This window comes from Stomoxys calcitrans, chromosome 1 (assembly GCF_963082655.1).
Source record: "Stomoxys calcitrans chromosome 1, idStoCalc2.1, whole genome shotgun sequence".
NCBI classification, from domain to species: Eukaryota; Metazoa; Arthropoda; class Insecta; order Diptera; family Muscidae; genus Stomoxys; species Stomoxys calcitrans.
The window spans coordinates 114,454,831-114,478,506 of NC_081552.1; the positions used below are offsets into that span (position 1 = coordinate 114,454,831).

A 23,676-nucleotide genomic window follows, 5' to 3' on the forward strand; every position below is an offset into this window, starting at 1 on the left:
ATCAACATAAAAATTTTCCAATATTATACGTTGTACTTTTCCTTTAAAAAAAATTACCAACAATTTTTTCCAGTGTACTGTGATCATACGTATGTTCATAGGCTGTATTTCCAGCCTCGCTTATTGCTATTGCCGTGTGTTCTTTGTCTCTGCCAGTGGATAAGGCTGCGAGCTTTGACTGAGTGTCGATGAGTATTTATGTATACACACACGCGTGTATAACCATATATGCTTCTACTTCGTTTTGTTTTCTTTTCGTTGCTTCTAGGGCCAGGCATTGGCCGTCGATGAACATTCAAGTATACACACACACGTGTATATTTACATACAAGAACTCTGCTTTATTTTTTTTTTTTCGTTGCTGTTAGCGGCCAGACATTGGCTTTCGTTGTACACCGATGACTTTATGTATGTACGTTCGTTTGTATATTCAAATAGGCATACATTGCTTTGGCCCTTTTTCATCACAATTGATGTTGGTTGGAATTGATTTTCTTTTTCTTATTAGGTGATCATGTACACTCGAAAAAAAATGCTTTTTGATACAATGCAATTTGATGGGTAGCTTAGTTAATTGCAAAATTTAAGCGATATGTTTATGGGAAATGATTTTAAATTGTAGTGTATGTTGTTGTATTGATTTGTTTTAATATTTTAGTGGAAATATAATTTTATGGGAAAATAATGATAATGTTTGTGTGCAATATGATAAATGAGTAAAGTGCAATAAACTGAAGATGATTAAGGGGCAGTGCAATTTTAATGATGATAGTGCAATAATTCAGGAAAATTTTTGTAAATTACGATTTTAAATAATTTTTTTTTTTTTTTTTTTTTATTTTAACAAATGATGACAAAAGGAAAATGGGGGATGATTTATGATGAGGATGAAATGAATATGATGAGATGAATTTGAGGAAAAAAATTTTTTTCTTTTTTTTTTTTTTTAAATACCTTTTTGTTGTATTATATTAGCCTCCATGCACAACGAAAAAAAAAATTTTATTTTCTCCTTTTTTTTTCGAATTTCTTTTAAACAAAAACGGTTCTTTTTTTTACATGGGCTTTTCTTCTTCTATCTATTTGGATTACAGACTGGGTTTCTTCTTCTTTATTGCCTTTCCTGTACATAAGTGCACCTTATGTATTTGTATCTATATGTATATAAGACGATTCTTTCGGATTTTTGGGCACGTGTTCGACCGTTATTTTCACCGTTTTTTTTTTACCGTTATAGCAAAAATTATGGATTTTTCAAACACCCTTTCAACCGAAAAAATTTTGCACTTTGCACTTTGCACTTTTTCTTGAATTTTCTGCAGATTTTTTTGTTGAGTGTATAATTTTATTGGCACACAAACGAACATTTGCAAACAAACGAATTTTGATTGGTTTTTGGCAGTTATTATGTCAATTTTTTTTTGGCTTTTTAGGCTTTTAATTTGACCATTTTCAACTTTCAAACTAACGAAAATTAACAATTTTTAATGTCGAAACGACGAAAACAACAACTTTGCATTACAAACTGACTTTTTTTTTTTTTTTTTTCTTTGTTATCTTTTATCACATTTTATCACAGATTTTTCAAATTTATGGAATTTTTGAAATTTTGAGCACTTTTTATGATAATTAGTTCGATTTTCCTGTTTTCTGTACGATTTTTTTCGCGGTTGTTTGCAAATGTTTTTTCTTCAAGAGAACAAAAAATGGTTTTGCACTTACCGGTGCTTCACACAACTAACATGGGAACTTTGGGATTTTGGTTTGGTTTTACCTTCTGTTGTGTGTGTGAGTTTTTCTTGCAGTTTCCAGTGAACGGCTGCGGAGGACCATGAATAGCTTTGGGGGGGGGGGGGATTCCAAATATATGATGTAAAGCGAAGGTCGTAGATGAGTGGACTGTATGTAGCAGCTTGTTATTCCTCAGAGTTGGGGAATAACAAGCAAAGAAATAGAATACCCACAGCAACACCGCAAAGGAGTAAAAAGCAAAACACAAGTTTGGTTTCAGTAAAACGTTATAATATGTAAGTTTATTTAAATAGGGTTAGTGGGTTAGGTAGATGTTACGCTAGGGAAAGAGATGAAAAGAGGAGTTAGAATCTTCAAACCTTACCGATCGAACGCTGATGACCAAGTGTTTGATGGTAAGTTTCTAAAAAGGGCATGTAGTCAGGAATGTTCTAATTCCATATCATTCCTTTAGTACAAACTGACATCCCTTTTAGCATTCTATTACAATCAGAGTTGGGAAGTACAATTTAACAATTTAATTCAATTATAATTCAATGGTACAATTAAATTCAAGTATTCAAAACAAAACAAAATATAAAATCAAATGTTAAGGACAGGATTGTCCAAATATAGTATATCGCTTGACTAATTGTATAACAATATAAGTGCCTTTGTCCGAATCCTATATGATCTTTATTGGTTTACGAATTTATGTTTGGATGTAAGATGTACTCCATTCTTAAAATAATTTATTTCAGCCCGCTACTCCCATGATATCTGATTTAGGGGCGTTTTCGGGGGTGAGGTGATCCCCCAGACACTTGGCCCTGAAAAATATCAGCATCGTGCTCTTCTTTCAAATGCCATTTATTTAAACCCCACATTGCCATTGGCTTCGGGGCCCCAAATATGCACTTGCCCAAATATGCACATGGCCCCAAAATAGGTTATCAAATTCGTTTTCTAATCTCAAATACCTTTCATTTGAGCCACATATTCCCATGGTCGAAAAATTGTTACCCTTGGGGGTTTTGTTGGGAAAGGAATGATGCCCTAATGTCATGGTCCTACATTTGGATATCAAATTCGTATTCTACTCCCAAATACCATAATACGATGGTCACTAAAAAATTTTTGTTTGTGGGGTATTTTGGTAAAGGGGTAGTCCCCCAGAAAATTGGTCCCGAAAATGGATATCAATTCTTGCTCTACCCCCAATACCTTCCATTTAAGCCCCACATATATCTATATATCATTTATTTGAACCCTATATTGCCATTAGCCTCAAAATTGGATATCAAATTCGTTTTCTAATCTCATTTAAACTCCTTATTGCAAAAGTCAGCAAATATGTCCGATTTGGGGTATTGGCCCTAAAAACTATAAATATTTAGTTCCACTCTCTTTAACACCCAAATTGTCTTGGTGAGCAAATACGTCCTATTTGGGGGTTGTTATGGTTGATGTTGATACCAGATACGTGATCTACTCCCAAATACCTTTAATTTGAGCCGCATATTTCCATAGTCGGCAAACATAATCGGCTTGGGGTGTGTTTTGGGGGATGGGCGGCCACTCAGTGAGTTGGCCTTGAAAATATATATCGGATTCGTGGTCCACTTTAAAAACCCTCTTATTTGAGCCTCATGTTGCAAAAGTGAGAAAATACTTGCTATTTGGATGGTGTTGTGGGGGTGTCGTGGCCCCATAGACACTTTTCTCGAATATTGATATCAAATTCGTACTTTACTCCCAAAGACCTTTCATTTGAGACCCATATTGCTATGGTCGTAAATTTGTGCCCTTTGGGGGATGTTTTTGGTGAGAGGCGGCCCCCCAAACACTTGGTCCCATATTTTGATATCAGATTCGTATTCTATTGGGTTGCCCAAAAAGTAATTGCGAATTTTTTAAAAGAAAGTAAATGCATTTTTAATAAAACTTAGAATGAACTTTAATCAAAAATACTTTTTTACACTTTTTTTTTAAGCAAGCTAAAAGTAACAGCTGATAACTGACAGAAGAAAGAATGCAATTACAGAGTCACAAGCTGTGAAAAAATTTGTCAACGCCGACTATATGAAAAATCCGCAATTACTTTTTGGGCAACCCAATACATTCAAATGCCTTTTATTTAAGCCCCATATTCCCATGGTCAGTAAATAAGTCCTGTTTGGGGGATGTTTTGGGAAAGGGGTGGACACCCTGAAAAGTGATCCCACATTTGGATATCAGATTGTATTCTACTCGCAAATACCTTTCATTTGAGTCCCATATTGTCGTCATTGTCCTAAATATATGTTTGGTGGGTTTTAGGGTGGGGCAGCCCTCCTAGGTACCCCATCCGAAATTTAGATACCAAATTTTTATTTTTAGGGTACTATATGAGAGCGCACAACATTTCGCTTAAATCGCACCACCCATCTCCGAGATCTGGCGTTTCTGAAATTTAGGGTAAGGGGGAGGGTCAGATGTCAAAAAATGTAGTACCCTATTTTCACCACGGGGTCATTATGCACCATCTGTGAAAATTTCAAGAAAATTGGTTCAGCAGTTTCTGAGTTTATAAGGAACACACAAACACTTAAACAAACCTACAAACAAACACAATTTGATTTTTATATATAAAATAAGCAAAATCAAGCATACACGCCTTACTTTATTTATTCACTACCTGCTTTCTTTTTTCAGCATGGATTTATGCTTCTGCCTCCATTTTCATACTCTCGACATGCGGACTCCTAGGCATTTTATTGGTTCCCCTTATGAAGACAATGGCCTATCAGGAGATACTTAACTTCTTGATAGCCGTTGCAGTCGGCACACTTTCGGGGGATGCATTAATGCATCTTCTACCCCATGCTCTAGTAAATGAACACGAATCGGCGCCAACATCGCACAACGATGATCACAATCACGATCAATCGTCTCATTCGCATGATACAACAGCTGTCTGGATTTGTGCGGCGGCTTTCTTTACCGCTGTTTTAATGTACATAATTGAGAATCTCTTGCCACTGTTAAGAAATGGTGTCGACCAAGGAGCTCATGGACATAGCCATCATCATCATCATAATCATGGAACTAACAATAATACCAAACCAGTAGTACCACACAGTGGCATTAGCCCATCAGTAGATGACAATAGCGTGGAATTGCCACTTCCAGAAGTTAAAGACGTTCGTGAACTTAACGTTATGTTAAATGAGTCGAAGACAGATGAGAAGAAACCATCGATGCCTTTAACGCCAGTTGCTTTTATGGTTGTTATTGGCGATGGTTTGCACAACCTTACCGATGGTTTAGCTATCGGTGCCGCCTTTGCGTCAGCTCCTGTAACCGGTTTAGCCACAGCATTCGCCGTTTTATGCCACGAACTACCTCATGAGTTGGGTGATTTTGCCTTATTGCTACAAACAGGTGTCTCCATACGCCGAGCAATCTATCTAAATATTGTAAGTTCGGTCTTAAGCTTTGTGGGCATGTCAATTGGCCTCCTAATTGCTGGTCTACACGGTAATATGACACAATGGATCTACGCCGGTACAGCCGGATCCTTTCTGTATATTGCACTGGCGGACTTGGTACCGGCTATGGCAGCTGAAAGCAAAAACAAGCTGAAGACTTCGCTGATCCAAGTAATAGGTGTCTTAGTCGGTGGTTTTATAATGCTGGCCATAGCCGTCAACGAAGACCACCTAGAAACCCTGTTTATGTAGTTCGCGTTGTTTTTTTGTAGAAGTTGCTTTTACAACAGTTAAGCCTATTGCCAAGTGCCTAGTATTAAATATACGTATTTGTAAATCTCGTATCAGTTAAGTTAGTCGTTAAATATTAATGTTAAGTTTTACGAATTTGTAATTGTAAATTATTGTCAATGAATAAAAGACGAAAGAAATGGGTTTCCATTTATAAACACTTACTTCAGATTGAACCACAAATTTATTTTAAATAAATAATTCGCATACTTTTTTTATTTGTTTATGGTATGTATGTATTATAAATCAAAAATACTTAAGATAATTGTTGACGCTACTCACAATTGTAGACATTTAGGCCATTTGCATATGCGATAGCTCTTCAAATGGTTCATTAGGTTGCCGTGCCGGATTCTGGAAAAATAAGGTAAAAACATACGTAATATAAGCTTGCAGCAAATTTATGTAAAATGTATAAAAAACCACCAAAATTAGAATCCTTTAAAACACACTATTTTGCACAACATATACAGAAACACATGGATCCGCTGCACGAAAAGACAGTTGGAATCAACCCATATGTATATCGTAGAATAAGGCCAAGGCTTTGGCCAACGATAGATCTAGATGGAGAGAGCTTGTTGATGCCCTATGTTCAGCCTGAACAATTTACTTTTGGTCATATTTTATATATATATATATATATATAAAAGAGTTACGTTATATATACAAATATAAAAGAGTTACGTTATATATACATATATAAAAGAGTTACTAATTATCGCCCAGCCCAAACGGCTAAAGCTACAATTATGAAATTTTGCACGTATGTTGGTCTTAGATCATAGACACGAGATAAGGCTGGATGTGGTATTATTTGTGCGTTTAGGTAATAAAAGGTACCAAAAAGTACGAAATGGTACATATTTACCCAGCGCAAACAGAAAGGGCTTGAATCAGAAATGGAAAATATTAATTTTGAAATGGTAGTAAAAAGGTACTTTTGGGGCCGAAAGAGTACTTTTTGCCTTGCACAAGGATTTCAAAAACCTCAATTTTTGTTTGTCTGTTAGGGAGAGGATCATTTTTTCATGATGGCTTCATTTCTCTTTCGAGACGAGCTTAAAGATCGAACATTTCTATGGAATGAAAAATGAAAGCCATAATAGAAATCAGAAATATTTCTTTGGAAATCTTCAACCTTAACCCTAGTACTAACCTCATTCACAGCGAAAATGCCTGTTTAATTATTGTGAAATCCGTCGGACTTTTTATTGTCAGAACACAAACAAAATTCGACGAAGAACACACTACAAAGACAACAGTATTGAAGCAGTATTGATACGGCCAATTTCGTGAGCATTTAATTACATTTGCATTTAAAATTGTGCGAAATTTATCCTGATGCAGCGACATGTCGCTACTATTTTGCTCATAGAACTCAGTACCACTTGTACGGAATGTGTTCGCATTATCTTTATCACCATATTTTTATTGTGCGCTTTGACAGTTGCTCGTGTGGAATCTCGAAGTCTAGGCTTTACGGACTACACAGCACAAAAGAGGTATTGGATATTCCAAGTTATGGCGATGGTTATGGTAAAGGAAACCCCAAAAAGAGTTCTCAGAACAAACAATGTTAGGCTCTTTAGTTTCAACCCTAAAGCCTAGTACTGACTTCGACTTTTCAAACGAATAACTGTCAAAACGCACTAAAAAAATGGTGACGAAGATAATGCGAACACATTCCGTACAAGTGGCACTGAGATCTATGAGCAAAATAGTAAACTTTAATCAGACAGCACTCATTGATATATCAGAAGTTTTCCCCCTGCTCCTTAATGGAATTTTCATTCCCAAATACGTTTATAGTAACCCAACAATACAAATTTCGATCCAAATATCGACTCCAAACAAACATATAGACCGATCAGTACTAAAGAGACCTACATTTTGGGAGTATACCACGAATCTCATATAGAAATTGGGAGACAACTGTCAGGACTGCCGATATTCTCCCAAAGCTCTCTAGAGACACAATTAAACCCCGTTTACAAAGCTCATTACATCCGGATTTAAGGCTGTCGTCAGCTGATCTTATAAATGGAAAACAGGGTCGAGCCATTAAAACCGGATTTAAAGAGCAGTGTAAACGGGGTTTTAGTCAAATGAAGCGACAAAAATAAACTGATATTGCCCCTTACAATTCCCTAACGGTCCGCATAACGCAAATTCGATAGTCGGACATCGACTCACTAGTAAATATCTCTATTATACCGTGGCTTGCTTCATAAATTGAAAACTTCTCCATTTTTAGCATAAAAAAAGACTCGAAAGTATCCGAATTATTCAAAAAATTCGTAGTGCTTGGAAAAGTACTAAATCGTTCGCGGGGGTACTACGGTACTCCTCGGGTGAAAAAAGTACTAAAGTACTGACTTTTCCATCACTGGCTAGAATTATGATCTTGGACTCAAATTAATGAGCGTCTCGAAAAATTAAGGCTTTGGTAAAACAATTTTCGGAAAATCGTGCCGTAAGTATGAGAAATAGTACGTTGAGTATCGTTATTGGTTGTCGTTGTTGTTGTAGCAGTTTGTTGTGTCCTATCTTTCGTCCGATTTATTCTGTTAAGTGTCAAGACCCAGTAACTCTGCGTCTAAGATGGGGTAAGTCCAAGGAATCTGGGTCTGAGTCGAGTGGGTCTGGCTGGGCAGTTAAACAGGTGACGTGTATCGTGCGGTCCCTGGTCCCATACACCGAATCCTATCACGCTCGTCTGCGAGTACCACTGCCTGCGCCGGAAAATTGGGCCGCACTTGGGGTATTCGACCGGCTGGTATAAAGCGAGCGGTGGCTGCGTTAATGATGTCTCGGAATTTGCTCTTGGCAACTAGCACATCCGAGGGGGGTGCTAGGACACTGAAGCGGCGATTGGTGTACTTTCTGAAGCCAGCCGAATCGGCCTTGTTGTTGTTGTAGCAGTTTATTGTGTTCTATCTTTCTTCTGCTTGATTCTTTTGAGGGTCAAGACCCAGGAAATCTACGACTAAAATAGGGTGCGTCCACAGGGATCTGAGTCTGAGTCGAGTGGGTCTGGCTGGACAGTTAAACAGGTGACGTGTATCGTGCGGTCCCTGGTTACAATCGGGACACACGTCCTGCACGTCGGCATCAATCCTTGCTCTGTAGGAGTTGAGGCGGCTGCATCTGCCGGAACGTAATTGAGCTAGAACTACTCTGGTTTGCCGGGGGAGGTCAATTTCTTCAGATGCAATGGAAGGCGATCGTTCTCCAAGGACTACATTAACCCGGTAGCTATTTACCGCATTTTCTACCGTGTTGCATGAATGTTGTCTAGACCTGCTTGATATGCCGCTTGATCTACAGGTTCTCTCATGCAGCGCTGGACCTCAAGCTCTAGATCATGTAGTTCTACCTTAAGGCTTTTTGTCGGTGGATATCTATCCACAAGATAATGATTTGGATGGTCTCTGCGATAACAGCCAAAAAGGTATTGCTTAGACAGCATGAGACATGAGAACTGAGGAGACAGCCCGTCGTAGTTCGAAGGGCGGCATACTGACAGATCTGAATATTATTCCACTGCGTGTCACAAAGCCGTGAGGCTTTTTGTATTATATTGAAATTAATAAAAAAAAAATAATAAAAAAAATATGGAAACAAAAAACAATCTGGGGGAGACTTGTTTATTTTATACTTGTGCATTGTCTTGATGAAACCGCGAACGCATCCATCTTTCGCACAGCTTTTTCTTCATCAAATTGTTGCGCCAATATGCGATATACATCTGTTTTTTGGAATGCCTGTGACCTCAGCTAGCACACGAACTTCTAATCCACGGGGGTTCATACCATTTTGTAAATCTGTTTAACCATTTCTGGCGCCCGGCACTGGATAGCTGTGGGCACAACACAGGCAGAAACATTGAGGTCCGATCTGTACAGTTAAATACTGAGTGCTTATGATGTCCGATATGACAAGGACAACCTGTTACCGCGGCGATCGGTCCTTTGGACCGTGCTCGCCTACAGGAGCTTGATGTGGATCGCCACCTCCACCACCTTTTAGAAGTTTTCCACTTTACACGAAGGTATATATATTTTTTCATACTATTACCGCAATCTATATATCAGGACCTAGCTGATGACCGTAGTAGCCAGTGCTATATATCTCTTATTTAGGTTTATATTTACTATAAGATTTAGAAATAAATATATGTCGGGTCGTCTACCTTTGTAACCGTCTTATATTTATTCATCTTTAACGAACATCTAAAAAACATTATTACTTAGAAACAATAACTGCATATTGGCCGCTCGTGTAAAACCGAAACAATTGTTAGACATGATATACTCAAATAAATCATTTATTCATTTATAAACAATAAGGCCTAAGGCCTGTGGAATACCACCACTCACTGGGCCAATACTAGACACAAAACTATGAGGGGCACATAATGTTTCCCAACAGACAAATACGAATACAAAAGTCTACCGTTGAAGTGATACAAGTTATAAAATAATTTTATCAGCAAAATTTTCACAGAATCGGATACATTTTAAATCAAATTACGAAATATTATACATACATGTAGGTCTAGTCATAGCAAAGCGTCGTACCTATTTCAAAATTTTTAATTCTTTACAAATTTATCTTTGCCTTTGTTTAAGAGAGTAATAAACCTCTTAAATCTCCTTTTTGAAATGTTTATGTATTGGTGGAACTTCCAAATCAATGTAATTATGTAACTCTTTAGAAGTTTTTACTTACCAACTTCCTAGCACGCTCTTCCAATGTGCCAAACGTAACATGATTAAGTACAAATCCTGTTGGCAAAGCGACTCCCTGTATCCTATAAAATGCCTTTTTATCGTCTTCATCGGCTAATTTGTGAGCGGCAGTAACAGTACATTTGCCCAAAAATCTTGACGAAGCAATCATTGGTCCACGCGAAATGTCAATGTGCTTCCCTAAGCGGTACACCACGACACGTCCTTGATTCTGATTTGAAATACTGGGCAATTGTTCACTTTTGTATTGAGAATCCTTAAACATTTCCATGGCTAAATCATGATCCACTTCGAGTCGTTCAAATTTAAAATCTTTTGTTGCCAATTTTATCATTTCCGCGGATAAAGCACGTAACTCGAATTTCGTCGGTTCCCACGTCTTGGACCCCAGAACTATGTCATGAACAAAACTTCCGGATTTAACTAGATCAAGCAAAAAAAGAATGTCTTATGTAATAGACTTAAAATTAAACCTAAATTTCTTACTGTTTGGACCAGGAAAGCTGTGCAGTTGTAAATCAGCCTCTTCCTTAAATGCGTTTTGGAGAGCGGCACCCAACATAAAACTGCAAGACCGCCAAAAAGCTCTATAATAAGAACAAGTCTTTGAAATTACGTTTCAAATTTAGCAAAAACAATACCTACTTATTAACCACGTGAGGATCAGCTACCATAAAATGCAAAAGTTGTAATGTGCAATTATCTGGCAAAGGCCTATGCATATCCCAAGCTACATTGCCGTCAACTAAAGCTAATGCAGATCGCTTGCAATGACCTCCGCTTAAGTGTTGAGCACAATTATAAGGCGTCGAAATGTCCCGATTCATAACAAATGTAACATCTTGAGGAAGACCTAAATAGCGAACTTCTATCTTTTCGATACGGCCAACACGTTCGCGTTGTCTTCCTTGTTCTTCCGTAAACAGGGTATTGCGCCGTTCTATTGATGCATTAGAAAAGTTCCCTGAAAATGGATTTTGTAGATATTATGATTTTTATTTCCCTGATTAAAAGATTAACACATGTCAGTAATAAAGGAAGTTACGACGTACTTTCACTGCTTTTCTTCCATTTCATCATTTTGTTCCACAAAGAGGGCCGTATTTTTTGTATTATCGACATGTTTTTTTCTTAAAGGAAAATCTTATATGTAGTTTTAATTTATTATTTGCTATAAAAAAGCAAGTGTTTAAAAGTAAAAGAAAAGGATAGTTACAAAACAAAACAGCAGAGTTAGGGATTCGACTTATCAGTTAGTTGATTTATTTATCGAAATTAAAAATCGTCTAATCGTTCCCAATACCGCAATTTCGATTTCCGACCATTAAGGCTGGTACTATGTTTGTTTTTCACAGATGAAAACACATGGTTTTCGTTATTAATGACTGGTACTTTGTTCGTTTTTCACCGTTGAAACCCCTTTGTTCACGATTACTTTTTGATTACGAAAATAACAAAGATAAAATAACAATTTTACCCAATCCCATGGCAGCCGGTTGTACGTACCGGATTGACCCGATGGAATCCTCCATCGGCAAGGGCTGCCGTCTCGGTGTAAAACACACTGCTACAACAACAACAATTTTACCATAAAGGTTGGTACTACGTTCTTTAAACAAATTCCGAAAATCCGTTTTTTCACTTATTAAAACAGAGATGCCGTATAGGAAACTTTAGTGATTTTGACTATTAAAACCCCATTTGTTCGTACAAATGCACCTGTCAGCATTGGTAACTGTCAAGTTAACATGTTTCATTAATTAATACAAAATAAAATTATCTGCTGAGGCATAATGAAAGGCAATAGCTGAAATGGTATGTTTTAAAAAAGTACATGTCGATAAAACTAATGGCGACAAATGGTTAATGAAAACTTCGCTCTGAGAGAGAATACCAAATGAATGAAGAAAAGGGTTCTACTACGCCCCAGCGCTAGGATAAAAAATGTTGATTTTGCCCTTTCATATCAACGAAAAGTGAACAATCTGTTGGACTTAAGTGCAACAAAACTAATATATTCACTTGCTCTAATAAGGTGAATTTGTTTCTAAAGAAACATAAATAACGCTCGTCTACTTGAAGAGTGGCATAACTAAAAAATTGATTTTGCAGAAAATGCATTTTAAGGTTTCAACATTTTAGGGTTTATAAACCATTAACTCAAAAAATTTGATTTTTAAATTATGTATGCCACACTTGATGTACGTGAGGGAAGATATTGTTTTGTTAATTCAAAAAAACATATTTTTTATCCTTTTGATTGCTTGTATAGGGTGATTTTTTTGAGGTTAGGATTTTCATGCATTAGTATTTGACAGATCACGTGGGATTTCAGACATGGTGTCAAAGAGAAAGATGCTCAGTATGCTTTGACATTTCATCATGAATAGACTTACTAACGAGCAACGCTTGCAAATCATTGAATTTTATTACCAAAATCAGTGTTCGGTTCGAAATGTGTTCAAATTTTGACAAATTTTGTTCAGCGATGAGGCTCATTTCTGGTTGAATGGCTACGTAAATAAGCAAAATTGCCGCATTTGGAGTGAAGAGCAACCAGAAGCCGTTCAAGAACTGCCCATGCATCCCGAAAAATGCACTGTTTGGTGTGGTTTGTACGCTGGTGGAATCATTGGACCGTATTTTTTCAAAGATGCTGTTGGACGCAACGTTACGGTGAATGAACACATTTCGAACCCAACACTGATTTTGGTAATAAAATTCAATGATTTGCAAGCGTTGCTCGTTAGTAAGTCTATTCATGATGAAATGTCAAAGCATACTGAGCATCTTTCTCTTTGACACCATGTCTGAAATCCCACGTGATCTGTCAAATACTAATGCATGAAAATCCTAACCTCAAAAAAATCACCCTTTATTATAATAGTCTATGTGGGCGTTCTTGGGTTTGCTCTGCAAATAAAAAAATCAAACAAGCATTCTCTTTCAAGCTAGTTTGTAAAAGTAAATTAAGAATAAAAAAATCAATTTTAAATTTATAATACACCTCGATATTTCCAACGCATAAAGCTAAAAATATACGTATCCATGGCGAAACAATTAAAGATGGTCTTTAATTACAAATCCACAATCCATATAAAAAAACAAACGGAAAAATCTGTCGAAACGTGTTCGTTTCGTCATAACTTGTTTTTTTTTATCTAGGGAAAATTTACATTTCACGACGCCCAAAAAGAGCACAACATAGTCGCTGTGCAACAAGTCGTTTTCTTACGCAAAGTAAACGTAATTGTAACTGAGTGTTTGCTAGAGTTAGTGATGTTCCACACATGTATTTACCTGGGTGGAAAAAAAGTGTTTGTGGATGTATTTCTAAATATAAATAAATATACTCGAAAGAAAAATAAATATCTCTTCACAACAAGCAACTCAATCAATCTGTACGAAATAATAAGGTTTGTGAAAGAATGTGTTATGCTTTTGGTTTGGGAAGTTGTGCTTATTTAACTTATAACTGTGAAAATACTATAAAATCTAATTATTTTTACGTATAAATTTTTCTCTTTTTAAATTGTTTTGTGTTTCATTATTTATTAAATACGAAGGGGTGGGTGAAATTACAACAACATACATGAATTTCAGTACGACCCACACACTCACATTTGTGTGTACACATGGACGTAAGCAGCTGATAAATTTTTCAATGTCATTAATTTTTATATATAAATGGCAACATTTTGGCCAAAGAAACCCAAAAAAATCAAATGTGGTAACCTTGCCAAACCACGGAATGAACGATTTTCGAAAAAAATTTCACAAAAAGAACGTAGCCGTAACGAAGAGAGTAGTAGAGTATTTTTATTTTATTTTTTTCTTTAATTTTTCAGGCTATGAGAAGAATTATTTATTATTTTTGTCGATTCCTCTTTGTGTTTTTGGGTAGAGCTGCCAGAGAGAAAAAATTGATGAACATTTTTGTTAACGAGGATTTGATAATATAATCGTTAGTACAGACGATTTTTTGCCGACATATTTAACAAAAGATCTTCGTAATAAGTTACAGAATTGCGGTACAGAGTTGTTTCCAAATCCCACTAGAACGTCAATTGCTAGGTTTTAATTTTAAAATTTGTTCACATTTTGTTCCTTTTTTCACATGTTAATTGTTTTAATTTATAATTTACACGTTTGTAATCATGAATATTTTGATCTTGTGGCTGGTAGACATGATAATGCAAATAAAAGCTAGAATGTCAATGAGGAAGTGTCCAGAAATTTGACAGCCTAGTGGGAATTAGTACACCATGACCACAGGGCTGTATAGTTGATTTCGTTGTTGTTAGGCATGACATAATTAATAGGTAGTGTACCGTAAGCAGCTGAGTACAATTTTTTCTCGTGAAGTGCACTATCTGTCAACGAGTTTTGGTTGTGTGTGTGTGTATTATAATTAAGAACTATAGCACACACAAACAACGAAAAATGGCGCGAACTAGTAACATACTTAAAATCAGAGTTGCCCTAATCACAGATTTTGACAGATAGTGCACTCAATATTTTGTTGTTGGACATCTGCCACTACCTGTAAATGCTAATTCAACCATTGTTACGGCCAAAACAGAATGAGCGCTTCGAGCCATGGTGCAATTAAGAGGTAGTGTCATTAGCACAACAACAAAAAACTACCCCCAACGATACTACCTTGAGTGCAAATGCCGTAAATTGAAATGTAAGTGGTTTTAGAAATAAACTTGGTTTTACAACTTATTTCCTTAAAACGTGTTTTATATTTGTATTTTCATCATTTTATATGTAACCTTTGCATTTTGCTTTTCATGGCGAAAGAATTAAAGGTGTTCTCATTTGTACAACAACCACAAATTATACGGTGCAATCCGCCATATGATTTGTGGTTTGTTTGCTTTAAAATCTAAAAAGTAATCGGCAAAAAATTTCGCGAATATTGTTCCAGGTTTAAAGATGGGTGTTAACTTTAGTTTTTGCAATGAAAAAATAATAAAAAACAATAGTGAAAAAAATCTGTGAAAACAATTTCATTTGTGGTACTAAGTTCTTTATTAAGTGGAAATTTGGCATTCATTAAAAGCGTAGACGAAACAACATGGGCCAACTTGATAAAAAAAAAGAAATTTACATCGTATTCGCGTTGCATTTACGTTCATTTTCTTTTAAATAAATAACAATTGTTAGCAAATATGACTCTCTCACTTTTATATACCAAAATAATGCTTGTGGCAAAACATATGATAGGAGCAGTGCTGCCAGGTCTTTTTCGCAAAAAATCGTTAAACCCACTACATCTCGACCAACCTGACCATACAGTCGACCTAGATTGTAACTTAAATCATAAAAATTCATCGTCTACAAATTCAAAATCTTCATATTCACACGTATCATCTTAATTGCAATCACTAAGGCTGGCAGTGTTGTCCTCGGGATCTGCCAATTTCTTCGTCACTTCATCATGTTCCAGCCACATTTTCAATCGACTTGAATCTACTATGCCGACGTAAGGCATCTGTGTGATCTGACAGTTGTCGACGTCCGATATCTAATATTGATCGTTGCCCAATTCCCTCCGAACGACGTATGGCCCACGACAATTCGGTATAAGCTTCTTGTTCACACCCGCAGTAGTGTCAGCATTCTTCAAAACCACTAAATTCCCTGACTTGAAAGTCCTGGTGGGATTATGGTGCTTCCTTTAATACTCAAGGTTGTAGGACTGAGATCTCCTAATAGTCTCCGACGCCTCCCCTCTAATCGTCCCCAAATCGCCGTCATCCCTACCATAGGTTTCCCTCAGGTGCTCCGTCAAATCGTCTATTACATCCCCTCCCTGGTCTACACCAAACATCTACCTACTCGGAGACTGTCGAGTTGTGCAATGGATTGTATTGTTCATGGCATGCTGAACATCCGCCAATTTCTCCACCCAGTCTGAGTGTTCAACCGGCTTATCTAATTTAGACCGCATCGCCCTTAGATCCCTATTCACTCTCTCCACACAGAAAAATTAAAAACTATGATCAATTAAGAAATTTGTACACAAAAAAATACTGAAATCGGACCTATGGAGAAATTTTTATTATTGATTTGTTAATCAATTTTCAATTTGGATTTATGATGGGCTAAAAAATTCAATTAAAGTGGTTATTTACTCAATAAACCATTCATTTGAATTCTGCCATTTCTTTTAAATAAATTTTTTACTGTTTTAGAAAAAGTAAATATTGTAATTGCTATTTTTCACACAAATAAAAAATTTTGTATTGCATTGAATTAAATTGCGAATATAGGTTGGTACTATATTCCGTTTTCGCGGTGAAACTCCATATAAAAAAATGAGCGGAAAATATTCATGAAAAGTGCCCGTTTCGCTATAACTTGTTTTTTCATCTAGGGGAAATTTACATTTCAAGACGCCCAAAAAGAGCACAACCACTGTCGCTGCGCAACAAGTCATTTTCTTACGTAAAATAAACGCGATCGCCAAACTTTTAATTGCAGTTAAGTGTTTTTTAGTGTTAGTGATCTTGCTCAGATGTACTTACTCTGGGTGGAAAATAATAATATGTTTGTGGATGCACAATTAAAATAAATATAAAATATAAATAAAAATAATTCTAAGATAAATAAAAAAATTAATGTTTCTTTCATACCAACCTATTGCAATAAATCTGTACGAAGTATTAATGATTGTGTGTTGTGCTTTTGGTCTTGCTATTACAACAACATTATTTTTATACAGGTGGAAGATGCTTGAAAGCTACCGGGCGCGTCCACTGGTTGCGGATGGTGGATAGCTCCGTTTTTATGCGGAGTGGCTGCAAATGCGGCCTCTGAAAGTCAACGATTTGTGAGAGGAGAGTCTCAGTGAGGAGTCAGGTGGCACTGGCTCTTAATTAAATACTGAGTGCCAATGATACTCGAGATGACAAGGCGAGTTATTGGCGCCTTCAAATAACTAATCGCCAACATCAGCGTCTGTTCCCAGGTTAGGGGCGGCCGGAGGCGAGCGTCGGATCTTGGAACAAGCGGGTCGCCACAACGAGGGATACATGTGAAATCCCACAAAACCCATGCGGTTGGGGCGCTGGGCCAGTAACCCGCCCCGGAAAACTATGAGAAGCAAAGGAATAGTAAAAACAGACCCCCCAACGTTGACGACCCACGCAAACGAAAAAAGCACCATGATTTGCGGATCTGCACCTGGAATGCCCATACCCCTTGATAGAGAAGGTGCAGTATACGCGCTGGCGGATGTATTAGATAAGCACAAGGCAGATATTACCGCCTTACAGGAAGTGCGATGAACTGGGATGGCGTCACTACAACACCAAACGGTGACGAACTATACTATAGCTGCCATAACACGAGGCATGAATTTGGCTGTGGATTTGTGGTTAGTCGAAGACCGGTAGATGAGAGGCTAGCCACAATCTGCATAAAATCCAAATTCTTCAACATCAGCCTTATTTGTGCCCATGACCCGACGGAAGACAAAGACGAGCAGACCAAGGATATTTTCTACGAGCGCCTAGAGAGAGAATATGACCGCTGCCCCGCACATGATATTAAAATCGTTCTGGGAGATTTTGATGCGAAAATAGGGACGGAAGAAATTTTTGGTCCAACAGTCGGAAAGTTTAGCATCCACGAGATAACGTCAAGTAATGAGTTGAGGCTGATAGATTTCGCCGCGGTAAAAAACATGGTAGTTAGTAGCACCTGGTTTCAACATAAAAATATTCACATAGCAACATGGCTGTCACCCGATCAAAACACGAGAAACCAAATTGATCACGTTGTGATAGATGGAAGGCATTCATCCAGCGTATTAGATGTACGACCGATCCGTGGAGTGAATATAGATTCAGATCATTACCTTGTTGCAGCAAAGATTCGAACCCGTTAGAACATGGCGAGTAAAGTACGATCTGACACTGCACGGAAGCTGGACATTGAAAAGCTGCAAACACAACAAATGGCTGCGACATACTCCACTCGACTGACCCAACTGCTTGATGAAAGCACTCCTTGTTGCGATGATATAATGGCGCAGTGGCAAACAATTGCCCACTCCAAGAAAAATGCCGCGAAATCCGTACTTGGGTTCCGGAAGCCTCCTCCAAGAAAGCCAAGCCAAGAATGCGGCATATAGAGCAACCCTGCAATCAGTAGCAGGAGAAAAGGAGAGAGGAGAAACATCTATTCCGTAGAAAGAAAAAGGAAATGGAAAGACGTGAGTATGAGCGAATTGAGATGTACAGGAGTCAGAATGAAGGCCGGAATTTCTACCAAAGAATTAAACATCAAACCGATGGCTTTGGTGCAGGCACATCCTCCAGCAGAGGATCATTTTACTCAACTGATAGTGTCCGATGTTGGCGCTAAAGTCAATGAGATAATTAGGCCTTATCAATGCGGCTTTAGACCTGGTGAATCCACCCTGCACCAGATATTCATACTGCGCCAAATCCTGGAAAAGACCCGAGAAAGACAAATCAACACCTACCATCTCTTTGTTGACTACAAAACAGCCTTCGATACTCCTTTACGTACAAAGGTATTTCAAGCCATGTCTGATTTTGGTATCCCTGCAAAATTAATAAGACTCTGCAGGATGACACTTGCTGATACGCGTTCCTCAGTAAGAATAGGAAAGAATCATTTAATACCAAACGAGGTTTCGGTGAAGAGACAACCTATCGTGTGATATCTTTAATATGGAGAAGATTATACGAAATGCAGATGTGAATAGATATGGCACTCCAGTCACATGAGAACACATGCTACTCGCTTATGCCGACGACATCGATATCATAGGTCGGTCACCGGAAGTAGTAACTGCAGCCTTTGAAAGAATCGAAAGAGAGTCAATGAAAATGGGTCTGGCAGTAAATGGAGATAAGAAGAAATGGACGGTTTCAACTCCCAAAAGGCCTTCCACAACCGAGCAGATAAAGAAACTGGAGAAAGTTGGGAACCACATCTTTGAGATAGTCAGTAACTTTATCTACCTCGGCACCGCCGTAACCGAAACGAATGACACCAGTTTTGAGATTAAGCGAAGAATAATACTGGCAAATAGATGCTACTTTGGACTAAGTATGCAGTTTAGAAACAAGGCCACCTCTCGACAGACGAAGATTACACTATACAAGACACTGATACTACCCGTGCTGCTATATGGTTCTAAAGAATGGGTACTTGTGAAACCACATGAGTCAGTGCTTGGAGTATTTGAGAGAAAGAAAAATATTGGAGAATATAGGCGACGTATGAACCACGAGCTGTATGGCTAGGTCATGTTGTCAGAATGGATGAAGAAGCTCCAGCAAAGAAGTCTTTTGAATGCAAACACTGTGGTACACGCAAACCGGAAAGACCAAAAGCCCGATGGAAAGCTCAAGTTGTGGGAAACACCTCGAAACTTGGTGTCAGGGATGTTAGAATGAGCGCAAAAAATCGAGGCGCTTGGAACGCTATTCTACGTTCGGCTAGTGGAACAAGTATTCTGTCATAGCCAATTAAACTAAAGTAAGGAAGATGCTGGCGATGGTTTTTGGAAAGTTGTGCGTATTTAACTTACACCAACGAAAATACTTCAAAATCCAATTATTTTCACAAATAAAAGCTGAATTCATTTCTTTTTAAATAGTTTTGTGCTTCATTATTTATTAATTTCGAAGGGGTGGGCTTTGTTTAAAATTGGAGCAACATATATGAATTTGAGCAGGTTCACACACTCACACTTGTATGTAAACATGTACGTAAGCAGCTGATAAATTTGTTGGGGTCATATTAATTATTGTATGTAACTGGCAAAATTTTGGCCTAAGAAGCCCAAAAAATTAAAATGTGGTAACCTTGTCAAACCACTGAAAGAACGATTAGGAAAATTTTTACCCCAAAATAAACGTAGCCTTTATTTATGAAAAAATCTTATTCTCTAAAATTATTATGTTATCATTGAGATTTTTGTAGTGTTTCACAAAGTAACAGTGAAAATTGTGTGTTTTCAACTGTGGAAAGCGAATATTTTTACAAATAAATGCTGCATTTGTCTCGTTTTAAATTGTTTTGTGTTTCATTATTTATTGATAACGAAGGGGTTGCTTTTGGTTGAAATAACAACAACATATATAAATTTCAGTACGGCCCACACACTAACATTTGTTTGTACACATGCACGTAAGCAGCTGATAAGTTTTTTGATGTCATATTAATTTTTATATGTAAATGGCAACATTTTGGCCAAAGAAACCCAAGAAAATCAAATGTATTTAGTAACCTTGTCAAACCACCGAATGATTTTCGGAAATGTTCTACAAAAAAGAACGTAGTACCAACCAAGACATATTTATTTACAGGTAGTGGGAGATGCCCAACAACAAAATATTGAGTACACTATCTGTCAAAATCTGCGATTAGGGCAATTCTGATTTTGTGTATGTTACTAGTTCGCGCCATTTTTCGTTGTTTGTTTGTTATGGTTCTTAACTATAATACACACATACAACCAAAACTCGTTGACAGATAGTGAACTTCGGGAGAAAAAATTTTATTCAGCTGTTTACGGTACACTATCCGGTAATTATGTCATGGTACCAGCCTTTATGTACAAATAAAATTAGTATGTGGTGTAAAAAATGTGAAAATATTGGATTTTTATTCAAATAGTCAAATAAATCTCCAATGTGTACAATGTATTCTCGCCGTTTTTCATTCCAAACTAATCTTTTGTTTCATACAAATTTGCGGAAGATCACAACTTAAGGGTGGTTCCATGTTCGCTTTCAGCGAAATTTTTCATTATTACTTTTGTTAGATAATATATTTTGAAGCAAAAGAACATGCTGATTTCACTCAATAGGACATTCCCACATTACTTATAACAAAATGTTCACGAAAGTATTATGCTACCATTGAGATTTTTTTAGTGTTTCATAAAAGTAACCATGAAAAACATGTGTTTTCACCAGTGAAAAACGAACATAGTACCAGCCATTAGTTGCCTTGTTAAACTCCGTTTACTCTGCTCTTCAAATCCGGATTTATAGCCTGTTTGTCGATGTCGAACAATTGCTTTTCGTTCGTCTGGGCTTCTTTTTCCGGTCTATGTTCGCCTATATAGACGGTTTTTATACCCTCTACCATAAAATGGGGGGTATACTAATTTCGTCATTCTGTTTGTAACTACTCGAAATATTCGTCTGAGACCCCATAAAGTATATATATTCTTGATCGTCGCGACATTTTATGTCGATCTAGCCATGTCCGTCCGTGCGTCCGTCCGTCCGTCTGTCTGTCGAAAGCACGCTAACTTCCGAAGGAGTAAAGCTAGCCGCTTGAAATTTTGCACAAATACTTCTTATTTCTGTAGGTCGGTTGGTATTGTAAATGGGCCATATCGGTTCATAACCTGATATAGCTGCCATATAAACCGATCTTGGATCTTGACATCTTGAGCCTTTAGAGTGCGCAATTCTTATCCGATTGGAATGGAATTTGGCACGACATGTTTTGTTATGATATCCAACAACTGTGCAAAGTATGGTTCAAATCGGTTTATAACCTGATATAGCTGCCATATAAACCGATCTTGGGTCTTGACTTCTTGAGCCTCTAGAGTGCGCAATTCTTATCCGATTGGAATGGAATTTTGCACGACGTGTTTTGTTATGATATCCAACAACTGTGCAAAGTATGGTTCAAATCGGTTCATAACCTGATATAGCTGCCATATAAACTGATCTTGGGTCTTGACTTCTTGAGGCTCTAGAGTGCGCAATTCGTATCCGATTGGAACGAAATTTTGCACGACGTGTTTTGTTACAATATCCAACACCTGTGCCAAGTATGGTTCAAATCAGTCCATAACCTGATATAGCTGCCATATAAACCGATCTTGGGTCTTGACTTCTTGAGCCTATAGAGTGCGCAATTTTTATCCGATTGGAATGAAATTTTGCACGACGTGGTTTGTTATGATATCCAATAACTGTGCCAAGTATGGTTCAAATCGGTCCTTAACCTGATATAGCTGCCATATAAACCGATCTTGGGTTTTAACATCTTGAGCCTCTAGAGTGCGCAATTTTTATCTGATTGGAATGGAATTTTGCACGAAGTGTTTTGTTATGATATCCAATAACTGTGCCAAGTGTGGTTCAATTCGGTTCATAACCTGATATAGCTGTCGTATAAACAGATCTGGGGACTTGACTTCTTGAGCCTCTAGAAGGCGCAATTCCTATCCGATTTGGATGAAATTTTTATACAGTTTGGCTGCCATCTCCAATATGTAATTTAATTGTGGTCCAAACCGGACCATATCCTGATATCACTCTAATAGCAGAGCAAATCTTTTCTTATATCTGCCGGGAAAGGAACTCGACAAATGCGATCCATGGTGGAGGGTATGTAAGATTCGGCCCGGCCGAACTTAGCACGCTTTTACTTGTTAGTATTTATTTTTGATGAGTTATTAGCTCTTTTGACTTTTATGAATCTGTTTATATATCGAAGTTTAAACAAAATTTTGAATGACGCGAAAAATTTCGTTTTCGAGAGAGACAAACAGACTATTATTGGCTCAATCATCTGTTTTCATCAGTTGACGAGAGCCTTAAATCCGGATTTAATGAGCAGTGTAAACGGGGGTTTAAGGCTGGTACTATAGAATTTCCACTTGTAATAAAACCTTTTCCAAATAAGGTGCAACTTTATCCAAATTAAATAAAGCCATATCCAAGGTAAAAGAAAACTTTTCCAAAGCAATATTTATTCAATTCAAATGAAACATTTTTCAACTTAATTTAAACATTCTACATTTTGAAAGAAACTTCTTCCAAATTGAATTCAACTCTGTTTAGTTTTAAACATATTTTTTCCATTTTATTAGCTCATTTTAATAAGTACAGTGGTAGCGCAAAAAAATTAAATGAATAAAAACTCAATACATCCTAACGAACAGAGACCCGACGATGAAACCAATACGGACTTTATAAAGATTCGGAAGACTAGGACAGGCAAAGAACCTAATACATGACATCAGGCAGTGCCGTGACAGGAAAGTCAATGCAGTCTAAAGAACAGGAAGCAGACGATGAGATCATCACCTACTCCCAAGGTGCCCATTTACTGAAGGACCAATGATTGAGTTCATCCAGATAAACCTCCACCAGAGCGAGATTGCTGCACACGTTCTGATGGAGAAAATCAGCAAGGGAAAGACTCATATTGCCTTAATTCAGGAGCAATGGACGATCCTGAACAAAGTTTCTGGACTGAACCATATCAACTACCAATTATTCTATGCTAACACTAGTACTCGACCGAGGACCTGTGTTATTTGTAATAAAAATGTGAATGATGTATTTTCCCTAGAGTTGGCAACGTCGGATGCAACAGTGGTGAGACAGAGAGACGATGCAGCATAC

General features: G+C 37.3%; 2 protein-coding genes across 2 annotated transcripts in view; one reads left to right on the forward strand and one right to left on the reverse strand.

The window, feature by feature from the left end:
* The window catches only part of LOC106094190 (zinc transporter ZIP10), a 224,775-nt gene extending 219,119 nt beyond the window's left edge, over positions 1–5,656 (forward strand). The window contains exon 4 of the mRNA XM_059361224.1: positions 4,426–5,656. Coding sequence (XP_059217207.1) covers positions 4,426–5,453 — 1,028 coding nt within the window. The 3' untranslated portion in view covers positions 5,454–5,656. The remainder of the gene's footprint in view (positions 1–4,425) is intronic.
* A 1-nt stretch (position 5,657) lies between these two features.
* On the reverse strand, positions 5,658–11,472 carry LOC106094191 (large ribosomal subunit protein mL39). Its single transcript, XM_013261390.2, has 5 exons — positions 11,299–11,472; positions 10,892–11,210; positions 10,733–10,833; positions 10,227–10,669; positions 5,658–5,846 (listed from the first exon to the last, which is right to left on the reverse strand). The coding sequence occupies exons 1-5, from the start codon at positions 11,366–11,368 to the stop codon at positions 5,787–5,789; spliced, it is 993 nt and encodes a 330-aa protein (XP_013116844.2). The 5' UTR covers positions 11,369–11,472; the 3' UTR covers positions 5,658–5,786.
* Between the last annotated feature and the right edge of the window lie 12,204 nt (positions 11,473–23,676).